The sequence below is a fragment of the Lycorma delicatula genome, chromosome 3 (assembly GCF_047948215.1).
Source record: "Lycorma delicatula isolate Av1 chromosome 3, ASM4794821v1, whole genome shotgun sequence".
Taxonomy (NCBI): domain Eukaryota; kingdom Metazoa; phylum Arthropoda; class Insecta; order Hemiptera; family Fulgoridae; genus Lycorma; species Lycorma delicatula.
In genome coordinates, this window is record NC_134457.1 from 212,168,755 (window position 1) to 212,194,060 (window position 25,306).

A 25,306-nucleotide genomic window follows, 5' to 3' on the forward strand; every position below is an offset into this window, starting at 1 on the left:
AAAATAATATGCTTGATATTAAAGAGAAATTGGGAATAGAAGTAGGTATTGAACAAGTTGAGCTAAATCCTGGTAAGAGAGCTGTGTCAAAGATTTGCCTGAATAGTTTATGGGGTATGTTTGGACAAGAATTAAATATGAATCAAACTAAATATGTATGTGTTGTATTGAAATTGTATAATATACTTTTATATATAACATTTAATATTTAACATTATATTTCAATGTTTTTACATTGAAATATAATGTTTTCACGCTTACGTTTTCATTTTTCCCCATTTTCATTTTACTTTTAGGTTAGGTCATGTTTGGAACTGTAAATGTAATTTGTTAATATATATATATATATATATATATATATATATATATATATATATATACACACACATACAACCAAACTTCAGTTTGATAAACCATTAGACAGTGTTTGAGGGAGATGTTCTTATAAAGACTGTAACAGATAGCAGCACTCGTGCAAAGTAATTCGCAATTTTCAGTATTTTAGTATTTTTATTATTCAGTAATAGAATTATCTCAATCATGACTGAGGGTATGGGATTCTGTGAAAGTAACTTTCATGAAAAATTAAAGTAAAATTGGTCTGTGTAATGTTTTGAAAATAATCACTTTTACTCTGGTATAGCCCACTTCTAATCTTATCAATTATGCAGTAATTGAATTTTAAATGATCACTTATTATTTCATGGGATTTTACCATTCCAATAAGTCAAATATACACATTCGCTAATTATGATTTTATTTTTGAGTTTCAAATCATTGGATTGTTTTCTCTATTTCTTTCTTTTCTGTTCCAATCTTTTAGCCTCCAATACGATTAAGGATTTCTACATCCTTAATCACCTATTTTATACATTTCAATCTTAGAAATAGTCTTCTTCTATAGTTTTTACTTTCCACAATTCTCTTAATTACCATATTATCTAAATCTTAGTGTCTTAATATAGGATCGATTAGACATGATCGTTATTCTTTTTTTGAACCCAACAAATCTACATTTAATAAATGGTTCTATAATTCATGAAAAAATAAATCTTTTATTCTGACCAGTGTAATACATTATATATATTACGCCATTATAAAATAAAAAGTAGATGTCCATATTAATTATTTAAAATAAAAACACATTAAGATAAATATATGAAGATATTAAATATCAAAAAAGAAATTATAAGATAATTTACAATTCAGAAAGTGATATTGAAAATTATTTTGAGCACACATGAACTAGTAAAAAACAAATAAAAAAATATTTTTCAGTATTAATTAAAGATTCATCGACAAAGTGATATTCTTTCTGTAAAAGAATATCTTAATTGAATTTTAAATAAATTAATAGGAAAATTTTTAAAATTTTGTAATTTATCAAAATCACATTGAAAGCGTAATAAGAGCTTTTCTTTTGTCATAGTATTGCATTGAGTTAATATGAAAGCAATTCTGTTATCTGATTTGATATTTTTTTTTTTTTAAATAAGTGGCTATTTTTTTTTTTTTTACCAAATAAAGATATTCACATTAATACAAAAAAAAGGATAAATTAAAAGTAATTATTTTAGCTCTGGTCTAAATGGTTCATATGTATGGGTTCCAGACAAGGATACGACACATTTTTATATTTAAAAATGTGTTCTTACTTTTGAGGGTGTCCCAACAGATGATACTGTATTTCAGACAGGAATGGATGTAAGCATAATAAACATTATACTATGCCATGACTAGCTTTCTACAAAAAGGAAACTGACCAAGAATTCCTCTAAGAAATGTATTTAAGGATACTAAAGTCAGCCATGTCTAGGGCGATAAACCCAAAGAGTATCATGCATGATAAGGTGAATAGGAACTCTGCATATAATATATTAATGTAATTTTTCTAATGTAAATTGATTGAACCAAATACCAAACAGGATGTGATGGTAAAAAAGATAAATAGCCTCAGAATGAATTATAGAAGAAAAAACTTAAGAAATTCTGTTGCTTTGGCTGAGGTCAAGATATATAAACTCACACTTTGATACTACCATTTATTTGAGTTTTTGTTCCAAGTCATGAGATGCCTAGAAGCTCTTAATCAGACTTATGTGAAAGAGAGGTAAGTTCTGTTTGGACTACATTATGCATTAATAGACAAGCAGTAATTTTTCATTTTTTAGCTAATTCTACTATTTGGAGGATGACGTTAGGATAAACTATTGTAAAAGATTACCCCATAATTCTCTCTCATCATTGGTGTTTTATTTTTAAAATGAGCACATACCATTTTATTTATTTCTTCCAGTAAATCCTTTTATTTGCAAGTAATCACAATATTATTGTTAATCCTTGATGTGGTATTGCAACTTCTGTCATGATAGTATTCTGATTAATAATTAAAGGTGTGATGAGTGATAAAAGTTTCTTCATTCATTCATTCAAAGATAATTATGACTATTATGAGGAGGGTGTTTTTTTAACTTGCCCAAGTTAGATGAAAATAGATTTTTCTTTTCGTTACCCAATCTTTACTCCAAATTGCATGCCTTCTTTTTAAAACCAGGGCAAAAGAACCCAAAGCAAATACATCGTCTGAAGTCGATGTATTCCAAGCACAAACTGGTGTGCTTGCAACGTGCATACATGTATCATGTGGTGGTGAAGGGATATTGTGCATTTTTGTTCAAAAAATTCAATCGTCTATGCTTGTCAAACGTGCAGATGAGTGTGTAGCAATTTTAAGCATCTTCAAACAGTAGAATTTGGTTTTGTTGCAAACAAAATCAATTTGATCATCTGTAGAGAAGTTGACATTATATAAAACATACATAAATTTGGCTTTGTGGCCAACAGCAATGCTATGGTTATTATTAATAGGAATTCTATTCATGTGATCATGTTTTACTGCTTGATAAGCGAAAAGCAACGCTTTTATCTATATTTAAAGATGATTTTTCACCAATAACAATAAGTAATTTTTCAAACTGCCATTGCATATAATAATTAAATAATAAGAAAACAAGAAACTGAGGATGATTTCTCGAGTCACGTTTTCGAAAAAAATCTGATTTGGACACTACACGACTTCTTTGTATGCCTATTAAATTATATATATTTTTTATTAAATATTTTCTTTCATTTTCTTTTGTTATTGAAATATTATTTATTGTAAAAATTTTACAATCGTAGATTAATAATTATTAATAAATCAATATATTTAAATTAAAAAGAAAGAAAATGAAGTCGGTTTCTCGCTGATGCACCTTCCCCCTTATAAGATCCAAATATTTCATTAAAATTTTGTTGGCGTATAACTCTGGAACCGATGCAAATAATTTCCAGTTATGATTATAATGTTGAAAAGCTCTCTACAATGGCTTATAATTGCAGTTAAGATATGGGCTAATTATAATTAAATTGAAGTAAAAATTGTTATGTTCATAATAGTGTCGACTGTCAAATAATAAAATAAGTTATACGTTAATAAAAATGTAACGTCACGTCCGTAAAATGTTTACCACTATTAAATATTATTTTATATAAATAATATTCTGTATTTTCTTAAAAGTCTACTATTTTTTATTGAAAATTAAAATTGTAATTTCATGTAGAAATAAATATTCATATTACTATTTTGAGGCAATACTTGAATTGTGGGAAATTTCAGTGCAATTGTTATTTCTTTTTTTTTCCTGTTTAGCCTCCGCCGGTAACTACCGTTTAGATAATACTTCAGAGGATGAATGAGGCTGCTGGGTATAATTATTATTAATCACTAGTAAGCAGTATTTTTCAGTTTGCCTTGAATTTTTTTGATCATAAATGCACTATGATTTCTGTTTGGTATTGGTTTTATTTTCAATTGTGGTATTGAATAGTATGAGACCATATGAAAAAGTTTTTGTTCAAATTAAACATTTCTTTTCCTTAGTGTGTCATTTACTGAAAAATTGTTACATATTGTATTTAAATTATACAACCCTAATGTAGATTTCTTGTTTTGTTTCTGGTATGTTAATAACACATATTGTACCTCTACAATTTTTATTTTCTGTTTGGAGAAAACTGAAGAATTTCTACATATAGAAGTAAATTTTATTTTTGAGATTATTTTCCTTCTCCTAAAATTTTTTTTAACATTTTAATCTTAAATCTTTTTTGATTTATATTTTAGTGGAAGAATAATCCTTTCATAGTCATGAATAGTTTATTAATGTACTGATTGAAAATTATTAATGATAGTTTATTGATAGATTATAAGTACAAATAATGTAAACTGACAGAAATTTACACAATGCAGATAGCATTAAGTGTGTCAAAATATTTTAGACTGCTTTATTAATTGGCATTATTGGTGACGGGTTATTTACTTATGTAATATTTTTTGAATAGTAATTTTGAAAAGTTGGAGAAATCTGTACCTTGTTTTTTATTCTGTTTTTTGAACATAAGTTGTTTAAAATCTTTTCATATCTACTCCTTAACTTAGTAGAGTAAATATGGAACTGTTGAGGTTATTATTTAGAAATCTGATTTATATTTGCAATTGAAGCTGTTAAATAATATTTAAAGTTTTGCTGAAACTGGTTCCCTCGGGTTAAAAATGATTTGTAAAAATGCATAATTTAATTTTCACCTCTTTGGTTTCACTGTATTTTGTAAATAAATGTTCCTTTCATTACAAAATGACCTTCGGAACTGTCATTTTCATCACTTCTGTTTATTTTTATCAAAGAAACTTTTTCAAAGTTTTAAGATAAGTTTTTATGTTTTGTGTGCCACCAAAACAGCTAACTGAATCATGTAAAAAGTTAACCATACTTTTAATTCTCATTGGCTGCATTTCAAAATTTTATCTTGAAAAGCCAGAAAAATATTTTAAAAGATAGAGCATCTTTTTAATTTAAAATGTGAAAAGTGTGAAGCTTTAAAAAAATAAACAACTTCTTATTCCTTACTTTTTACTTTACCCATTTAATTTTTCAAAACCCTATTTTTAGAAAAACGAACTATAACCAACCATGTGAAAAGTTATTAAAAACTCAAAAAAGAGTTCCCAGAACCACAGCTCTTTTTCATGAAGTAGGTCAAATTATTTACCTCAATTATGTAAATGAGACCAGGTATGTCAGAATTTTAGGAGAAAGTGGCAAATGACATACAACGTTTTCTGAATTGAAAAACCAATAATTTTATAAAACTTACTGGTAAATATAAAGTGTAACTTGCTTGAAAATAGAATTTGAAAAAGTAGGTGTTCTATAGCAGTTTTCTGCATGCAAAGTAGTTATATATGTATATATAATACATAAATATTTATGTTAATAATAAAGATTGATATTAACAAAAAAAAAATAATGATCATTTAGAAAAAAAATCAATAAATATGAAAGTTATTAAAATAAATATGAAGTAAATCACCGGAAATTCTTCAGGGAAATAATCTGAGATTGTAATAAAAAAAAAAAAAAAAGAATAGATTGGGCTAAAATAACATGCTCAAGTAAAAATAACTCCTTTCCTTTTATTCATCTACATATGTACGCAGAAGTATGTGTATATAAAGACCAAGTATTGATTTAAAAAACATAGTTCAAATCCAACATACTCTTGACCGACCAAGTTCTAAGTCTCATTTTTCATTAAGTTTAAACTAATTTGTCTCTAATATGTTAGTCATATTAGAGGCATATTATATATGTCAAGATATGTTAGTTCAAGTTATATATCGGACTAAGTGAAAAAACCCTTAAAAAATAAAAAAAAGAACATCTGTCTTGTGATTGAGAATGGTTGCAAGTGTGATAAAACTTTTGAAGTTATAAACATTATAATTTTTACATTTGGTTTGATTTGTTGTTTTGAAGTTATACAAGAATATTCATTACTATATTCCCATTAACATGTAATGACTGTGCAACTTGTCAATCAGTGATAAGTGAAACATGTAATTATATATGATTAAAGATTTACTTTTTCTTATCTTCAGACAGTAGTAAAGGATCCTGCTTGGAATATTTTTTTTTATCAAAGATGTTCATGGACTATTTTGCACAGGAGAGTCCTTTAAATCTGAAGTGTTATGTGTAATTATTTAAGTGAATTATCTATTCTTCCAGATTTTAGTTCCTATTTTGCTTATTTCTTTAGTCTGTAGAGAAGGTTAGCCTGAACTGTTTTTGTATGAATGTTCAGTTTTCCTTCATAGAGTGTCATTTTGTACACTTTTCCATTTATGTAAGTTTTCACTTCCATGTACAGCTTAAGCTTATTTTTAAGAATCTTAATTACAAATATGTTGAATATTTAAAAAATTCAGATAAAATCAAACTGTACAGCACAATTTAAGTATCCAGGTCAGTTACCAAGAAACCTTTCCACAAAAAAATAGCTATATTGCTAAAAAAACAGCTAAAAAAAAGTACAAAATAAATAAAATTAGTAAAAGTAAAATAAGTAAAATTATATTACTTTACTGATATTCTGAATGAATTTCTAAAATTAATAAAAAGAAATCTGAACCTTCTGAAAGAAATATTCAATTTATGTATAGTCTTTTATCTGTAAGCAGACTCTTGATATTTGCCAATTTGAAAAAAAAAAACATTAACCATTTCTATAGCATTTCTTAGCACCTGCAGCTCTTTCTGGGATGGAGAATTCTATCTTCAGAAATCATATGGTTTTCTTCTTCTCTTTCATAAAAAAATAGCTACCAGAGTATTACAATTACTAATCCTTTGGGGTGCACCAGATTAATGCATGAATTTGTCATGTATTTGGTGGTGCAGTTTAGATAACTGCTGCATAACAGTATATCATGTTCTCCTTGTTCCTTTATGTTGTGTGCAATATGCATTGTAGATTTAAACTATATATATATTTATTTAAAGTACAATTAAAAGATGTTTTATATAGAAACAATATTACTGTTGATGAATTAAATAAAATACGTATTTAAAAAAAGAAAAAACATTATTTATATCCTGTTCAACATATATATAAAGTACAAGTAAGAATTTATCAGGGGTGCAACTTTTTAAACCTAAAAATTATTTTTTTGTTTAGTAGTGGCAAATATTTTAAACAGATTGGAGTAGAGAATTGTAAAATTGCTATTTGGTTTACAAATAATTTCAAATATGATAACAAATAATTTCAAATGTATCATGATTTTATAAATTTCTTCTTTTGGTCATTCTTTATGTCTGCTAAACTGTCATTTATTTATTGATTTTTTTTCATAAACAGTAACAATTCCACTGGATGAAGTCTATGAAGATTGGAAGAAAACTATTGGTCCATATCAGATCAAAGATATTGCTGAACATTATGGTATATTTAATGATTTGTATGATGATGCTTTCTTTTTACCTATTGTCATTATGGATATATCTTACAAGTCTAATGAAGGACTTGTTCCAGTTTTTAGAGGAAATGATGTAAAACCTTCACAGGTATGTATGTAGAGGGCTGTTTATGAATTGTCTTGGTTGAGTAATAAAGATAAACAAAATAAATTGAAAAAATTATTATATAAAGTTATATATACTTAATTACTTCTCGACATAATCCTTGCCCAAATTTAAACACTTTTCATATTGTGATACCAGCTTGTCTATTCATCTTCAAATATTGGTACTGACAAATCACCCATCCATTTGTTGACAACATCCACATTCATCATTGCTTTTGAAGTGTCGAGTAGCCTGCCAATTCTTCAATTTTATAAACAGATGAAAATCAGTTGATCCAAATCAGGGCTGATAGGGGATAAAATCAGCCACTTATACTTGCTTAGTACACCCTTACTGGTAGCGGCGGTGTGAGGTCATGCTTGCATTGTTATGAAAAAAACAATTCCCTTCACTAATGTCCTTCACTATTTGTTGTGTTTTAAGCTTTGACAGAGTTTTAACAATAAAGTGCCTGCATTTGTTGTTGTTACCTCTACCAACAAAATTCCTTTACAATCTGAAAAGTCAGAATTTTTTGTTGAATTTTTGGGCTTGTTCGAAGATTTTGTGTATCCACTGTTTGGATTGGTATTTGTTTCAATACTGATAATCTCATGACTTCATGTGGGTGGTCCCAATCATAACAGTGTCATTTTGCTTAACACTTACAGAGGGGCAGATAAAAATGTTGTACTTGTGTTCTGCTTGACTTGTCATTTTGTGAATGAGAAAGTCATTGCTTCCCTGAATTGATGTTAAGGAACTAATTATGTTCTTGTCCTCTAATTTAAACACAAGCTGGCTTTCCCTTAGCTTATGCATTACCATATATGTGTGTGGTGTCTTTTAAATATTTATTTAAATTGTCATCTAATTTCAATTTTATAACAAAAACTTTACTTCATTTATAGGCGTCAGCTGCTCCTGAAGTAGTTATGAAGCGCCATCTAATACTTTGTGGACTCGGTCATAACAAACTCCGATGGTCATCTTACACATGATAATGCTGAATATGTCCACTGGTTCATGTAAGTGAATTGAAATAACATTTGTTAGTCGTGAAATAAGTAATGGTTAAGAATTTAAAAATAACTAAAAATGGGTTGAGCTAGGTAAAACTACATGCTCGTACAACTTAATGGTTTTGTGCTGGAGTATCCTTAGATTGTAATTGTTGCGATCTAGTTTCTTGATTAAAAAAAAATTGTGTCTGGAAAAAGCCACCACTTTAATAAACTTTAGATAACTGTAGTTAAGCTGTTTTCATTTTGCTTTTCCATTTGATGAATCAACCTGCATAAAAACTATCAAATTTTTTTAAAGTCATCATTGGAGTTATTGTCTATAATTTTTTACATTTATTTTAAAATAGTTGAACTTTTTAGCTTTGCAGCATAGACTCCCTATACTATGTTGCCGGAATATATCAGGCTATTAGGCTTGATGAATGCTGTTTCTACATACACAAAATTACTAAGAATTTCTATTGCTTACCTGTATAATATTTCTGTTATAATCTTAAATTAAAGTAATTAACTATAATATGAAAAACTCAATCACTTTGTGGATTGTAGCTTTCTGTTGGGCCTTTGGAAAGACTTCTTTTTCCAAATCTAGTTTAAGACAGAGTCCATCTGTGATCCGAGTTAACTGGAACATTAGTTAAAAAACATTTGAACCACATCTGCTTTGTGTCATTTTCCGACTAAATAGGCTTCTGATACTAGATGCACCTCTGATCCTTTCTTACTGAGAAAGGCCAGGGGAGTTCACATCATAAAGAGTACTTGTTGCGGTCTTCTGATTGACCTACATTTATTGATCAGTTGGCTGTGCCCCATTGATTTTTACAGTATCCAAGCAGGGACCGATTTGCTTAATACGTGCACTGATGCATCTTTTTTCAATGTCTTTGATATCTTTCCCTTTTCTTATACAATTATGTGCTGGTCAACAGATTTAACTTTTAGACAGTTTTAACATCTGCAGATGTACAGATGCTTTAATACAGCAGATAATACCCGTGATTCTCTCAGCTCTTGTCAGATTTTAAAAAACTAGGCTAACCAAAAACTACTAATTTTAAAAAAAATAATGTTTTGGTTAATGTAGTTAATAGGTTTAATGGTTTAATGTTTTAATGTTTTGGTTAATTGGTTTAATAGTTGGTAATGGTTAATTTAATGTAGTTTTGGTTAGCTTGGGATGACGATATGTTCAAATTATTATTTGCTGCTACTAGTGTGACGGAATTTTTCCTTGATGTTTGAGTGTTAATCTTTGTAGCCTCAAAATAGCTAATCGTCTTCAGTGTTTTTGTTTCTTTTATGTTATTCATTTTTGTTTCTAACCTGATATCTTATATATATATAAAGTAAATGAATTAGTGTAATTTATAATCCCTTATCAAATATTTCAGTGGTACCTGAAATACCTGGTTCAGATGTTAAAAAGGGTGAAGTAGTTTGGGATTATTTGCAACCTTTCCCTCCTCATGGAACTGGTTATCACAGATATATATTTGTACTTTATAAACAAGATAAGATAATTGATTTTTTTAAGTTAAAAAAGCCATCTCCTTGGTGAGTAATATTATTCTGATTTACTGTTCATAAGATTTTCTTTCTGTGATGATTTCATTAATAATCTCAAAAAATATATTATTAAAGGTGTTTTATTATATTGTGTGCTTCAATGTTAGAATGTTATGCTTTATACTGCTTCTGAGAAATTATTTGTAGTTCACTCTAAGAGAATCCTTTACATTGCTGTGCTATCAGTGTATTTTAATTTCTCTCTTGCTGCAGACATGGTCCAAGAACTTATGTAGCAGCAACACTTCCAGGCTGCTTAGGTACATCATGTTACATATAGCAGTGATAAGAAGGATTTGTGCATTATATTCTGGAACAGCAAGTTTAGATTCATTTGTTCTTTTATTATTAAGTTATCGTCACTTAACTCCCGATCCACATTTTTTAACATAGAAAGTCACTTTAAAAAATGGAAAAGAAAAAACTAGTTATATCAATTAGTTATGCTTTTATATCAATAAATGTTTATATATTTTTATGCTTTGCAGGGAGTTACTTATGCATCTGTACAATTTCTTTTAAATTGAGCAGTATTATTGTAAAGTTTGATAGAATAATATACAATATTTATAATTTTATAGAGTGTGTTTTTTATTGCATAGACTAGTGGTTCCCAAACTCCGAGTCGCAGTGCCCTTTTTCAATTAAAATTCTTCATACTGCCCAATGCTAAGCAAAAGTATGACTACTCATAAGCAAGAGATAAAAATAAATAAAACTTGTGTATCTTCATTATTTTTTTACTTTATTAACATTAAATTAATAATTATAAATGTCCTTTATAAAAAAAAATTACTTTATGTTTTGTTATTTGTGAGTTAAAAAGAGGTGTAAACAAATTAGTATATGCAATAATTTAAGTTAATAATTCATTTAAATATAATTCATCTATAATCATAAAATAAAAAAATACAGAAAAAGTATTGAGAGATGACAATAAAGGTTGCAATTGTAATCTTTAAAAAAATAATAAATAAATAAGTAAATAATAATTAATAATAATAATAAATAAATAATAATAATATATAAAAAAATATAAAAAAAAGGTAATTTGTACAAATTGTGAATATACAGAGCTCTGATAGACAAGCTCTTTTAATAATTGTTTTTCAGTGATTTCAGAAAAACAGCTAAAATTCTCCAATTGATGATTTAAGTTGCCATAATGTATTAATGGCAATTTTAATTGTAAACTTTATGTAAGCCAAACATGGTATATATGAGATATGTTAAAAAAGACAAATAAAAAATTTATTAATGTTGGCTTTATTACTCATCAACCCCTTTGAGCAACAAAATAAATTTTATGTGGCTTTAACAAATATAAAAAGTACTTACTGCTGTAAAAATGTAAGATTTTGCCACCTGTTCTGCATCTGATTTTCGGGCCCCAAAAATGAGACATTTTCAAAATCTTATGATCTGGCATTTCTATTTTATAAGTACCACTAGTACCTAAGAGTTAAAAGGTAAAAAAAAACAGGCTTGTTACCCTAAGCCCTTCATTATTAATTTGGGCCCACAATTTGAAAAAAAAAAAATTTGTAAATGTAGTTTAAGTAGACATTACAAGATGCCATGCATTTTGGACCAGTGTCCTAAATAGTTCCTAGAGCTTACCTAACAGCTTGAGCGATCTAAGTGTGGTGCCATAAAATTTACTTTGTCAAGACAGAAATTCGCTGCCACGCCTAGGTTGCTGAATGCCAGCAAGTACCTGTCCACCATATTAAAGCACTTGGAGCCCTAATTGCCTGCTGGTGGTCAGCCATAAGGTAGCTTCCCACAGCAGTGCGCTAGGAATCATTCCCTTAAGTAAACTACTGATGTCGGTTGAACATAGCAACCACATCAAGGAACTCCCACATGGTCCGACAATGCGGCTCTCGCCACATTGACTTGCCACTTGTGAGTGGCCAATTTTCCCTTTGACCTCTAAGTTCCAGGGTGGCCGCTTGGTCTCTGGCCCCTCCAAGAGTAGAGCAGTCAAACATCAGATGTTCATTTGATTAGACCTCCCTGCAGACGCACAGCTGATCAGCTGCCAGGCAGAACTGAAACAGATATTGGTTCAAATTAACGTGGTTGGTGAGCATCTGCACACCCATTGCCCTTAAAAACAAACTCGAGGCATACCATCCCCTCAGATCCCATATAAACTTGTACAGGGCTCTTCCCTTATTCGTGGTGTCCCATTCCAGCTGCCATGCTTCCATCATGAGGCTCTGCAGTCTCTTTTGCAGGCGGGAGATGGGCAACAATGAAATTTAGATCCGGTGCATTGTGATCACCATTCCGTTCTGGTACTGGCCCGGCCTCTTTGCAATCTCCACATGGCTGCCTGAACTTTCACCACTAAATCGATTAGGAGAGCCTTTCCTAATATGGTGGTAGCCTCGGCTGATTTTACGGCTGATTAAACAGCCTTTATACTTAATGTGGGGGTTTCGACTGTACGATAATTTTTCTGCACCCTTGAGAATCTTAAACTTTGTCTTGGGCACAGAAATCTTTAAATTTTGAATGTCCATCTAGCATTCCACAGTTGACAAGACCGCTTGCACTCAATCTTCCAGCTGCAGTCATGAATTACCGTGAACTAAAAGGAGACAGTCATTGGCGAAAGCCTGGGTTGTGTGTGACCCCTTCTGGGAATGTCAATCCCAGAAACCCGTCAAATACCAGGTTCCACAGCAGAAGGAAGGAAATGAAGGAAATTCTGCCTCTATGTCTATCAAAATTGCCAGAACATATTTACAGTCGGCGCTTTCCACCTCGGCAAGAGCATTTAAGATGCAATCCACAGTGCCAACCCCTTTCTTGAAGCCATACAGGCCTTGATTTAGAAATGAATTCATATTGATGCTTTCCCAGAGCCGTTCCACAACCAGCCTTTCAAGCAACTTGCCAATTACTGGCAAGAGGCTGATAACTGCCATCCTCGCTAGGATCCTATCCTGGTTTTAAGAGCACCCTCACCAAAGCTACTTTCCAACAAGTCAGGAAGCAGGCCCAGCTAAGGCATCCTGTGAACAACCTGCCAAGCAGCTCTCTTATGACAGGCAGCTGATGGTAAAATATCTATGTTCTATATCTGTTTCTATGGGATCCACAGCCTGTATGCCAGGGAAGGGTGCAGCCCTCGTCCTAATGCCGATCTCTGTTTCACCCTTCGGAGCGTCTGGTAATACAGTATCCAGGAACGCCTGGTAAGTCGCCACCGAGTTAAAGTGTGTTCATGACCACCAAACCCACATCGACCACTGGATAGCACATGCAATGGCTTGGGCTGGTTACATAATTTTGCAAGCTGCCAGGGGCTGCACTCCAACTCGCGCATGTAGTCTTGCCATAACTTGAGTCTGGCTTCCTTGATGGCATGAACATACTTATTATGGGCGCGCTGGTAGATTCACAGATGCTCAGCGCGCACCTCATCAACGATAATCCCCATTAGGGGGCGACGCTGGTATCTTCTCCTAGCGGACCTAACTCTTATGTGCAGCATGCTAAGATCAGAGGTACTCATATGTGGTATAATAAGGATCTTCTAAGCAGATGTATAATTTATTCTTGGTAACAGAATTTTGTTAAGACCAATTTTTCTGTTTGATATGAAACAGATGGAGTTTGTCTTTGTAGTTTTGATGCTACTGTGGATGAGGTTAGCAGAGTTTTGTGTCTAATCCGTGTAAATTTATGCAACAATATTTGTAAAACATGCTGATCTCCACGGCATAGTGGTGGTATTTCTTTTGTCTGGAAGGTCTCAGGTTCATACGTTAATTAGGTGTGGTGTTTTTCATATGCTACAAAATTTGATTTCCATATCCCCCAAGTACAAGCTTTGAATTTGATATTAGTAGTAGTGGTATTCTTAACCGGTATGATCAAACAAATGTTTGGAGTGTGTTAAACATTGGAAATTAAAACTATGGGATTAGTGTGGTTTGATATTATTAAGAAATCAATAATAAGAGTCATTACAACTGGGTCATAACAACAGAGGACATAAGAGACCTCTGTGTGGAACTGTTAATCAGATAGAAGGAAATGAAGTTCCCTAAAAAACATAATCTCCACTGATTGACATTTTAGGTCACCAGTTGGACAATAAAAAGATCTGGAACAGCAAAAAACCAGTTGAATATAGAGCATATTAACACAAGTGCATTAAACTTTTGTGCTGTTAGCGAAGTTAAAGTGTACACCCCCGTCTTTTCATTGAGAATATTGTAAACTGTATTGTGTTCATGGATATGTTTTAAATTTTCTCATTCTATATTTGAGCAAGAATGATTACCCTTTCATTTGGAGCTAGATGGTGCTCTACCATCCAAAGCCCAAGATTTTCTGAGTAGATCTACCAATCTACTCAAGCCGGTAGACCAGTCAGGCTAGCTTAATTTCCATCTTGTTCCCCAGATTTGACACCACTCTTATGTGTGTTTATTGAATTTCAAATGTTTTCCATCCTTAACGTCCAACTTTGCTGTACTAAAAAACTGAATCGCTGCCTCAGTTGTAGAAATTATGCTGGATATAATGAACCAAGTTTGTAAAGTTACTCATGACTGCTTCATTTTTTCTGTACTTGTAGGTTTTTGCTTTAACGTAAAGTTCTACTCTGATTCTGGAAAGTCATTGCTTAATATTTTATTACTTTTACATTATATTCAGTTATCTTTCTTGCAATTTTCTGAAATTTAATTTAATTTTCTGTGCGAATTATTTTCTGTATGATGTATCTGCTGAGTATAAACGAGCCCTTAAAATATCCTTGCTTGCCTGATACTCTCACCCAATTTTCACTTAACAACATTTTCTGTCATTTATTCCTACTCTCTGAGATTATAGTTGTGTGACTATCACATTTTTAGGATAACTGGTTGCTGACCCTATTTTCTGTTGGTGTTGAATACCCAACTTTCAATCTTACTTAGTTTTCCAGGGTTCTTTTGCTTATAGCTGAGTATTTTCAAAAACAGATTGTTATTACAAATTTTGAAATTTTCCTGAAAATCGTACAGTATTGAGAGTTCTTTGATATTATTAGTAAAAATTAACCTGAAATTTTTATTTACCATTAATATTATTTGGGCTAATGTGCATGTACTTTTTAAAATAAGTGAGGTTTAAATTATACTTGTAAAGTAATTCCTCAGGAATTGGTTCGTTGGCTTTAGTTGTTAGCATTTTGCTTAATTTACTCCTTTTAATTTCTAAGTTCTAATTGCTAAGACATTACAAGTGATATGTAACAATTAGATTGTAAGGTATGCAGTTGACTGTAACTCTAAATAATTTTGTTTATTCAAGTTGCCTGGTTGGTTTGGTTGTCTGTGATCAGCTGCCTTTTTCATTTGTTGTCAGTTTTGGTGTGCTTAAAATCATAAAACAAATTACTATAACTGGTTGTGTACTGTAGTTAACAATAAGTAGTAGTTCAAAAAAACAAGTAGACTAAATTATTATGTTGATTTACTGTATATAATTTTTTATTATAGATACCTGGAGAAGTACAGAGATTCGAAAGAGATATCCAAAGAGTTCCTGTTGAAAAAACTAAAGAAGACACATCCATTCAAGAAACCTCCTTCACCCCTACCATTTCCAAATGCTATTCCTTTTAAGAGAGGCACACCTTCGTGGGTTATTACTGAGATGAGAAAAGAACGATTACAAAGAGGTCAATCTGTTTACCATGAAAATCTTCCTTAGAATTAAATAGATTAATTATTGTATTTTTATTAAAAAAGCGTAAAATAAATAAATTAAGAAAAAAATGACTTAGTACCTGAATTTAAATTTAGTTTTCTAAATTCCCGATATTAATTTTCTAGATTAAAGTTAAAAATAAATGGACATACGAGTGGTACTATGCATCCTAGTAGAGTTTGTTGTCATCTTCATTGTGAACTAATATATTTACTAAGACAGACTAAGAGAATAATTCTATGGAAAGCAGTAGCTGTAACTGGGGATTTCACATTAGCTTTTAATTATACTTAATTCAGTTGATATCTTTATTTGCTCTGGTGTGTATATTACATGATAGTATAAATTTGAAAAATAATAAATACATTTTAAATTATGGAGAAATGGATAATTATGTTAATCGTGTCAACATTAAAATGATAAGGACTGCCCTTTATCATTCAGATAAAAATATCCATTTGTTTTATGCTATGTTTTTTAATATTTCAATAAAATTTAGTGCGTTTGGAAGTAATAGTTCAATTACGAGGGTTGCTTGTTGATGTACGCTCTCTCATTCTGTTGGACACCATTGTTACGGATTCGAGAATGCTTGGTATGTCAGAATGTCTTAAATAATGTGTAGTGATTGGATTTTTAACAATGAAGAAAGTGATGAGGAGAGATTCATCTGCAATCCCATGTTAGGTGATGAAACTGTTGATTGAATTACTATGAGCAGGTGGGTAATAAAATGTGCATCAGAAGCTGGTAAGGTGAATATCAATGATAAACCTTAGAATGGTCAGTCAGTGTCTGAAACTGATAAGTACCAAAGGAGGTAGATGAATAGATCAGAATGACCGTTGTATTGCACAACACATTGCCACTAGAATAGGTATCTCAAAAGAATGATAGACACATTGTTACAAAGTTGGGCTAATAATCTGTTCACATTGGGTGGGATGCTAACTCTCAAAAAAGAACAAACATTGTAAGGAATTTTGTGAACAGCTTATGAAATTTTATCGTGACGAGGGAGATGACTTCCTTTTCAGTATTGTGACAGGGGATGAAACTTGGGTTTATTATGGTGACCAGAAGAAAAACAACAGCATGGAATACCAGCACTACAGTTGGCCCACAATCAAAACATTCAAAACAACCTTCAAAAAAAAAATTCTCTTGACAATATTCTGGGATTCCAAACATTCATATGTGACTGTAAATTCTGTGCGATTACATTAAGAAATTAAAAACATCTTACGAGAAGTGTGTCATGTTGAGATCCTTGGAACCAATAATACTGCTCAGCCACACACATCGCTTACAACCGTCAAGGCTCTTGTGAAGTTGAAATTTGATTTCAACCTGTTTCACAACCTCCATATTCACCAGATTTGGAGCCCTGCGATTTTCACTTCTTTATGCAACTAAAGAGTGGTATTAAGGGTATTCATTTCACTAGGGTTGATGAACTGAAGGATGCAGTGAGATCGTGGTTCAAGGAAAGATCGCCAAAATTCTTCATTGGTGGAATGAGAAAACTTGTTCACATTTGGGACAAGTGTGTAGCTGTAAATGGTAACTACATGAAAAAATAAATGGGTGTTTTTATAGCAAATAAAATGTTCTTTTATCCCGTAATTGTTTCATTCGATTATCTCTTTTAATTTGTTAGTTAAAATGTGAGTGCGTATACATTTCAGCCACCTCTTCTATGTTAAAATGTTGCTTTTTATCAGGTCTGTGAAAAATTTAAATGCTTCATATAATATTTTTTTTAAATATGTTTCTGTGAGGCCGCCAGGCTGGTCTAGTGGTTAACTTATCACAAATCAGCTGATTTTGAAGTCATGAGTTCTGAGGTTGAAATCCCTAGTAAAGGTAGTTAGTTACTTTTATATGGATTTGAATGCAAGATCATAGATACTACCAGTATTTGGTAGTTTTTTTTTATAACCTCCAGACTACAGTTAGGTATTGCTCAGAGGATGAAATTTTTGTAGTGTGTGAAAATGCCATACCTGACTGGGATTCGAACCTGGGACCTCCAGATGAAAGACCGAGACGTTACCGCTTGTGCCATGGAGGCTGGTGTTCTTTGGTGGTTGGGTTTCAATTAAACCCACATCTCAAGAATGGTAGACCTGAGACTGTACAAGACTACACTTCACTTACATTCTACATGTCACCTTACGGTGGTTCTGGAAGCTAAACAGAAAAAGAGAGGAATATGTTTCTGTGAGGTGATTTAAAAAAAGTTTAGTTTTAACATAACTTTCATTTTAATTTTTTCAATTTAATTCAGTGTCATTTTTCATTCAATTTAATTTCATTTTTTTGCATATAGGGTATTCCATTTTAACGATCCACGCATCACTATTTTTGATGATATTTTGTGTATAACTACCCATCCTGCAGTGGCCAAAAAATATTTTTTTTATGTTTAAAAGAAATCTTTTTCTTGAGTAATAGACTATTTCCTAACTCACCAACAGGTAAAACCAGCCATTTTCATCACTTTTTCCAAGAGCATTCTTATTTTACATCGTAGAAGTTGTTAAAATGGGCTTTTTGGAAAGAGTAAAGAATAAAGATAGGCTACGTTTACATATTGTTGTTTTTTTCAAATTTTGGGCCCAAAATAAATAATGAAGGGTTTAAGGTAACAGGCCTGTTTTTTAGGCAGCTAAACTGTAAAGATTTTGAAAATGTCTGATTTTTTGGGCCCAAAACCCACATGTAAGACAGGAGGAAAAATGCTGAAATGTTTACAGTAGTATGTAATTTTTATGTACTTTAAAACCAAATAAAATTTATTTTTTTACTAAAAGTTTTGTTAGCTTCATTACTCGTCATTTACATTTACATTTTGGCAAACCTATAAAGCAATCAGAAACACTAATGTCCTTGTGTACCGATACAAAGGTAAATGTTTCCGATTCAGAGGTCACCTGAAATTTTAGAATACATTTCTGATGTTGGAGCTTAACTGTGAAAGATTCTTGTTTCGGGGATTGTTGTGATTACCTAATAACGTGAACTGAGGTATTCTTCATCCTCTTGAACATTTCAGAGCAGAAAATTAACGTTTCAAATAATTTCAGAAGGTGTAACAATTCAATTGTTAACTGCCCTTTGAAGGCTTGCTTTAGTGACAGTCCTTTCTATAGTTCCACAAATACCATCCATGGTCCTTTTCCATGTTATGAGGCAAAAAAAATTCACTTCACCTGCGATCTCAAAATCTTCTTGATGGTACCACTAATTTATGAAGTTTGTTTTGATTTTATAGTATAATAAAATCTTTTTATAATATTATAAAATATTATATAATATCTATATATTGAAATTATAGGGCTGGGGAGCCATCAGAAAAATAAAAAAATGATTTAACGTTTGGTAACAGTGTTTTTGCTTTATTTATAACTTGCTTTTGAAAGCAGAAGAGCAATGTAGTATTGTGCTTCAAGTACTTGTTAATCACACAGTAGCTATGGCTTTGAAATTTCCTTCTTTTTTTAAATATGTGAGAATGGATGTACTGTGGCATAAGATTATTACCAGTGATATGACTGGACATCATCCTGCATCACAAAAGGAATAATTTGCGTCTCCCATTTCAATACATTCACCCTCCAACAAGTTCTCCTTTTTAATGTTGATAAAATTAGCTTGCTTCTTTGCAGGAATATGATGCCTTTTTGATTACTTAAATTTTCAGTAAGTTTATGTGAGTACTTTTGAAATGGAAGAACTTGAATAATTAGTTCACAACGGTCAACAGAAACTCACTGTTTAAAGATAATTTCAGAATCAAAATCATCGAAGCTCTTTTGAAATAATCTGAGCACTTAATTAGTGCCTAGAAATTTTTCATACTGTGACAGATTGCAGGTTTCATATTCTATATCACATACCATGGGTGAAAGGAGAATTTATGATCAAATTTCATTATTAGAGCAGATAACAAGACCAGAACACAAAGTTTAGGTCTTAAATCAGCAAATTTTGAAAAACCAACTTTTAAATTACGTTTTTCTTTGAAGGCTGTGTGCAATTCTTTTAAATTACATAAGATAAGCTTTTTTGAATATTTGTTTCTTTCCGTCAGTTTCTTTTACAGACACAATACTTCTTGCCTGGGATCATTCAGCTGTGCTCAACATTTGGGAACATTTAATTTCGTTTTCATTAACTACGTGACTGGATTTCTTTTCACTGATATGTGGCAAAATTCCACTTGTTTTAACTAATAGTTTGGACTGACAAGCTAAATACTGACTAGCACTAAACTCATTTTGAATTTTTTGAATGCTCAAGCTGCTTGGTAATAAACTTAAAATATTAATTTTTTCATTTTATTCTATATTTTAATGATTAATTCTTCATATTCCCTACCTAAATCATAATTTTTTGGTACTAAACTGTTTTCTTCTGTAGAAATATTTAAATCAAAGGAATCATTTAATTTACTGGTAACTGATGCGGCTATTTTTGTAACTTTATTTTTAAAATTGGTTCCTTTGCGCTGCTTGATAATTTTTTAATCTTAATGAGGGAAATGCCAAGTGCTGAACAAGCTTTAATCAGAGATTTGACTATAACACATTGAGGCTCAAATATATCTTGACATTCCGGTTTGCTTTCTATATCATGTTGTGGTTTTTGTATTTTGTTTAAGTATCTTGTACACAACGCTCTAAATTGAATTAATTTTAAATTTTGAATGCTTGTTGAAAGTGTCAAATATATTTCTTAAGCAGTTTAGTGTGACAGCTAAACGGGTCAGAGCAACTTTTCGCATTAGTATGAAAATTATTTATGTAAATATTCGGTTTTATGAAAAGTACAGATATTTTTTGTTTCAGTTCATCCACTTCTTGAAATGTATCAATGTTATTTGCTGTTCAGTAAACTCAAAAATATCGTGCAATACTGAAGATCTATTGTAAGTCAATTTGTGACATATTGTTTCATTGCGAATGCCAATTGAACACTCCATAATTCGTTTTTATAAAATGCAAGGGTTCTTACAATAACATTAGTATAAATTATAAAACTATAATATAACTGCACTTCACTTTGTCTTATCTCAGTTTATCTACAGCTAAAATAAAAATTTATCTAATTAATAAAATTAAAAATAAAATATATCGCATAAAAGAGAAGTATACGTTAGTGTAAAAGTGTATATTATCTAACCGCAGTACAACTGTGCAACGTTAATGTTCAAGCTTTTTAATCTTCATTTTTTTGTTTTTATTTATTTACCATCAGTCAAACTTACATATTGAACACATATTTTTTTTGGGTGGGGGGGGGGAATTAAGCCAACTATGGACCACATAAAATAAAGTCTCTTCTGGTTTATTTTTTTCTCCCATTATTTTTTCATTCTTTCTGCGTATTTGTTCTTTCTCTCCTTTGACCATTTTGCTTTTCCTTCTTCACTATTTCAAACTAAGCTTTTTATATTTTTTTGTTAGAATCCTTTTTTTCCTTTATTTCCTGTACTTGATCCTGTTTTTTTCTTTTACCTTCTAGAACCACCGTTAGGTATTGATTCAGATAAGATGAAATTGCAATTATTTTGTAGCGTGTGAAATTACCATGATGCCAGACCGGGATTCGTATGCAGGAGCTCCGGATGAAAGGACGCTACCACGAGGTCGGCTGTACTTGAATATGTAGGTTCTTCATTTTTGTAGGTGCCCATAGTTGCTCTTTTGTTCCCACCGTTTAATGCATATTTTCTTTCTTTAGTGTCTGTTCTACCATTCTGTAGACATTGCCTAGGAATCTCAATTTTCTTCTTTTTATTGTTTTTTTGACACCCTCTATTTCTTCATACAGTTCTTGGTTGGATTTCAATCTGTATCCTTCTGTTGTTTTCTTTGAACCTAGGATTATTTTCAGTGTTTTTTCTTTTTTTGTTTTACAGTTTCCTGTATAATACAAGTGGTTTATAATACACTGTAACGTAATGCCTAATTTTAGCCTTTTTGAGAGATTATTTTATAGGTTTTTTTTTTTAAATAGACAGTAAACTGTAATTTCATTTTAAAAAATCTTGTGTATATATCACATGGATATATATATCCTTGTACGCCTATTTAATTACATATACATATTTTTTTTTAAATGAAAAGAACATAAATTTTATTTCATTAATTATAATGATATTTTTTCATATATTTTATTATTATTATTATTTATCGTACAACTTCTTTTACAATCGGAGGTAAATAATTATTAATAAATCAATATATTTAAATTAAAAAAAAAAGTTAAAAAAAGGAGACTAAGTCTTATGTGTCGATGTGACTTCCGCTGTAAGATTCAATAATTCATTAAAGTTTTATTTGGCTATAATACTGGAACCATTTCCAGTAACCATTTTCCAGGAAAATAATACCATTTATGACATATCGTTGAAAAGCTCTCAATGAGGGCTTATTATTGCAGTTAAGAAAAAGTAAAAAATCGAAATATTATTGGATTTTGGTTTTTTTTTTATACTTTTGGTTCAGCCGATTACAATCAAAAGGAGTGGTGCTCAAGTAGATATTACAACAGTCCTAAATCCAAAATTTCAACATTCTACGACTAATAGTTTTTGAATTATGCGAAATATATACGTAGCACATACCTACGTTCGTACAGACGTCACCCTGAAACTAATCAAAATGGATCCAAGGATGGTATATAAATACTATATTTAAAATCTGCGGAATGCTTCTTTATTTCAATTCAAAAATTTTTCTTTTAGTTTATGTTAAATTGCGAATATCTTTAAAAATCGATTATAAAAGTTCGTTTTTCATACGGATTTAGATTTATCTTTATTGTTTTTAAGGGCAGAAGTAAATTTTTTTAACTTTGCTACATTAAAGGCATTATATATATGTGAAGTTTACAATTTTTTTTTTTTTTTTACTATTACGTTCGTGTTTCCAAAAAGCATACAGGTATTGATTGTTTCTGATGCTTTACACAAACAATTTAATTTAAAATATTTATTTCATTTAAATATATCTTTTCGTTAATTTTATTCAGTGATTCTAACTAAAACGCGGGTGCATACCGTAATTAATTCACACGGGTGTGGCGAATCAATTAGAATAGGTGGTAGCAGGAATATAATCAGAATCTACACTTTATCACAATCCAGAATACGATTTTTAAGTACATGTACTTAAAAAGTACATGTATTTTTAAGTACATGTACTTTAAAATCGCATTCGGTTTAACCGCATAAATACAGATAATATATTTTTTAGTATTATTAGATAATAACAATAAAATGACCGCTTAAAAACACTATAGTCCAGCAGTGCTTAATTAAAATTTTTATGTACATAAAAACAAATACATAATTAGATTTTATTAATTACTTTTTCTTTCGCCCTTCCAGCGTGTTTTTGGACAAATTTGGCGATCAAAGAGCCCATTCATTAGATGGCTTGCCGCCATCTTCTGATCATTACTGAAAAAACACCTAAACCGCCTTCATATTCCTTCCACCAAGTAAACTAGAAAATGAACGAACAAAGAACATTCCATACACACGCGGAGTAAAAAAAAAACTACCTTTCACCAGCACGCCAGGGTCGGCACTGTGCGGGAGCGACAATGCTCTCTCCCTCGTCTCGTGTGCAGCTTCCTATGTGCACTTGCGCACAACGGCCAAACACCATCCGTTCGAATTTTTTATGTTTTTGTGGTTTGGCCTACTCTGGACCACGCAAATCATTTCTTCTGGTTTCTTTTTCACTCAATATTCTTCCATTCTTTTCGCGTGTGTGATCTTTCTCTCTCCCGACCATTACACTTTGGTGTACACTTTAGTGACAATTTTGTCACGTGTGAAAATGCTATGTCTTTCCGGAATTCGAATCCGGGACCTCCAGATGTAAGGCCGAGACGCTACCACTTGTGCCATAGTAGTATAGAAACCTCTATCAAGCCCCACTTTGACCTTTGACCCTTAGAACCAATTTGGCGCTTGAACATGAGGTCATGTTTTCCAGTTAAATTTGTACGCCGAAAGAGTGGATTTACTGCAAAATACATAGCAAAACACGGATTTAAGATGCCTCCAAAATTACAACAAAAACCAACAATCAAAGTGGGCAACCTGAGGGTCTCTTTTCACGGGTTTATTCGAATACATTAAAGAACGGCTACTTTCAGTGATAAATGTGTGTTCAGGTTAAATTTACATGTTGAAACAGTTGATTTACCGAAAAAATTTAACGCTGTAAATATATAACGATGTTCTGCATCGAAAAGTCATCATTACTTTCAGTAAAAGCGGGTTTTGTGGATTTTAAATTTTTTATAGTTGTGATAGCTAATTATTGACAGCTGATGTTATTTATATTTTACATAAGAAACGAGATTTCTCAGACATATCTTTCGTTAAATAAAAATATGGCGTACCTCAAAAACGGTGTGTCTTAGGCCATTTTTAACGCGATTTTGAAAGGCTTAACTCCCATGGCGATCACCCGGTACGATAGGTCCTAGCCCCATGCGTCTAGCGGCCACCATTATCGAGATACTAGCGCGAGCAAAATTCGCATATGTCAATTCACTTCAAACCCACTTTTCACTATGAATTTTTCGATAAATCTACTCCTTCATATTGAAAATTTAAGAAAAACTATGATGAGGTTCTGCATCAATCGGTCATGATTACTTTCAACTAAAACGGGGTGCAACACTATTTTTCAAGTTAATGATTCTTTTATTGTATATGTTCTTTCGCATTTGTGAGACTAAAATAATTTCATATAAAACCGCAAAATACAGTTCATTTATCAAACAGCTTCTACATCACAATTCATAGTTTGTTACAAATGTATTTTATTTTATAACATATTTATAGACTGTCTATGACGTTAGGGGATTCCCTATAGCAGCTGTCAATCATCCATAATTGTTTTTTTATATGTTGGTTCTTTACTGAGGATGTCCATTAGCTACCATAACCTAATACCTGTTGGTTTACCAGAGTGGCTGGCATAAAATTTAAATTCTAGTAAGGCTTGGCATTTTCTATTCAATACAAAATTCAGTTATCACTAACTGACTGAGTATAAAACTGCTGATGCGTAGAAGATGTTTCATGAAACACAAATCATTCATGAAAATTAGTAATGTACAAAAATTCCAATAATGAGCATCCAACACCAGGCATACTAGGAAAAAAGATAAATGTTTTTTCATTGTTTCACTTTATCAAAAATATTGTTATAAATCAAAATTTTGATATGTAACTGACTTCAACTGTTGGGGAAATGTGAAGAAAATGATGAATATAAAAAAATATAAGTGATATCTTTCATTTTCCATTAATTACAATAAATTTCCCTCATATTTTATTATTTATATATGAAAATTTATTCACAATAATTTTATTTATATAGTTCATTCTCTCGCTAACTTTCACTTTATGTTTAGTAGTTGTAATTGTAAAGCCCCGTTTGCTTTATTTCTTATAGACTTTTTTGTATTCTTAATCTTTTATTAATTTTCCTCCATCTTCTGGAATACAAT

At 31.1% G+C, this 25,306-nt stretch overlaps 1 protein-coding gene across 1 annotated transcript in view; it reads left to right on the top strand.

Annotated features, from left to right (window-relative positions):
• Positions 1-7,333, top strand: part of Klp31E (kinesin-like protein 31E) — a 541,210-nt gene extending 533,877 nt beyond the window's left edge. The window contains exon 25 of the mRNA XM_075361453.1: positions 7,243-7,333. Within this exon, the coding sequence (XP_075217568.1) occupies positions 7,243-7,261 (19 nt within the window). The 3' untranslated portion in view covers positions 7,262-7,333. The remainder of the gene's footprint in view (positions 1-7,242) is intronic.
• The last annotated feature ends 17,973 nt before the right edge of the window (positions 7,334-25,306 follow it).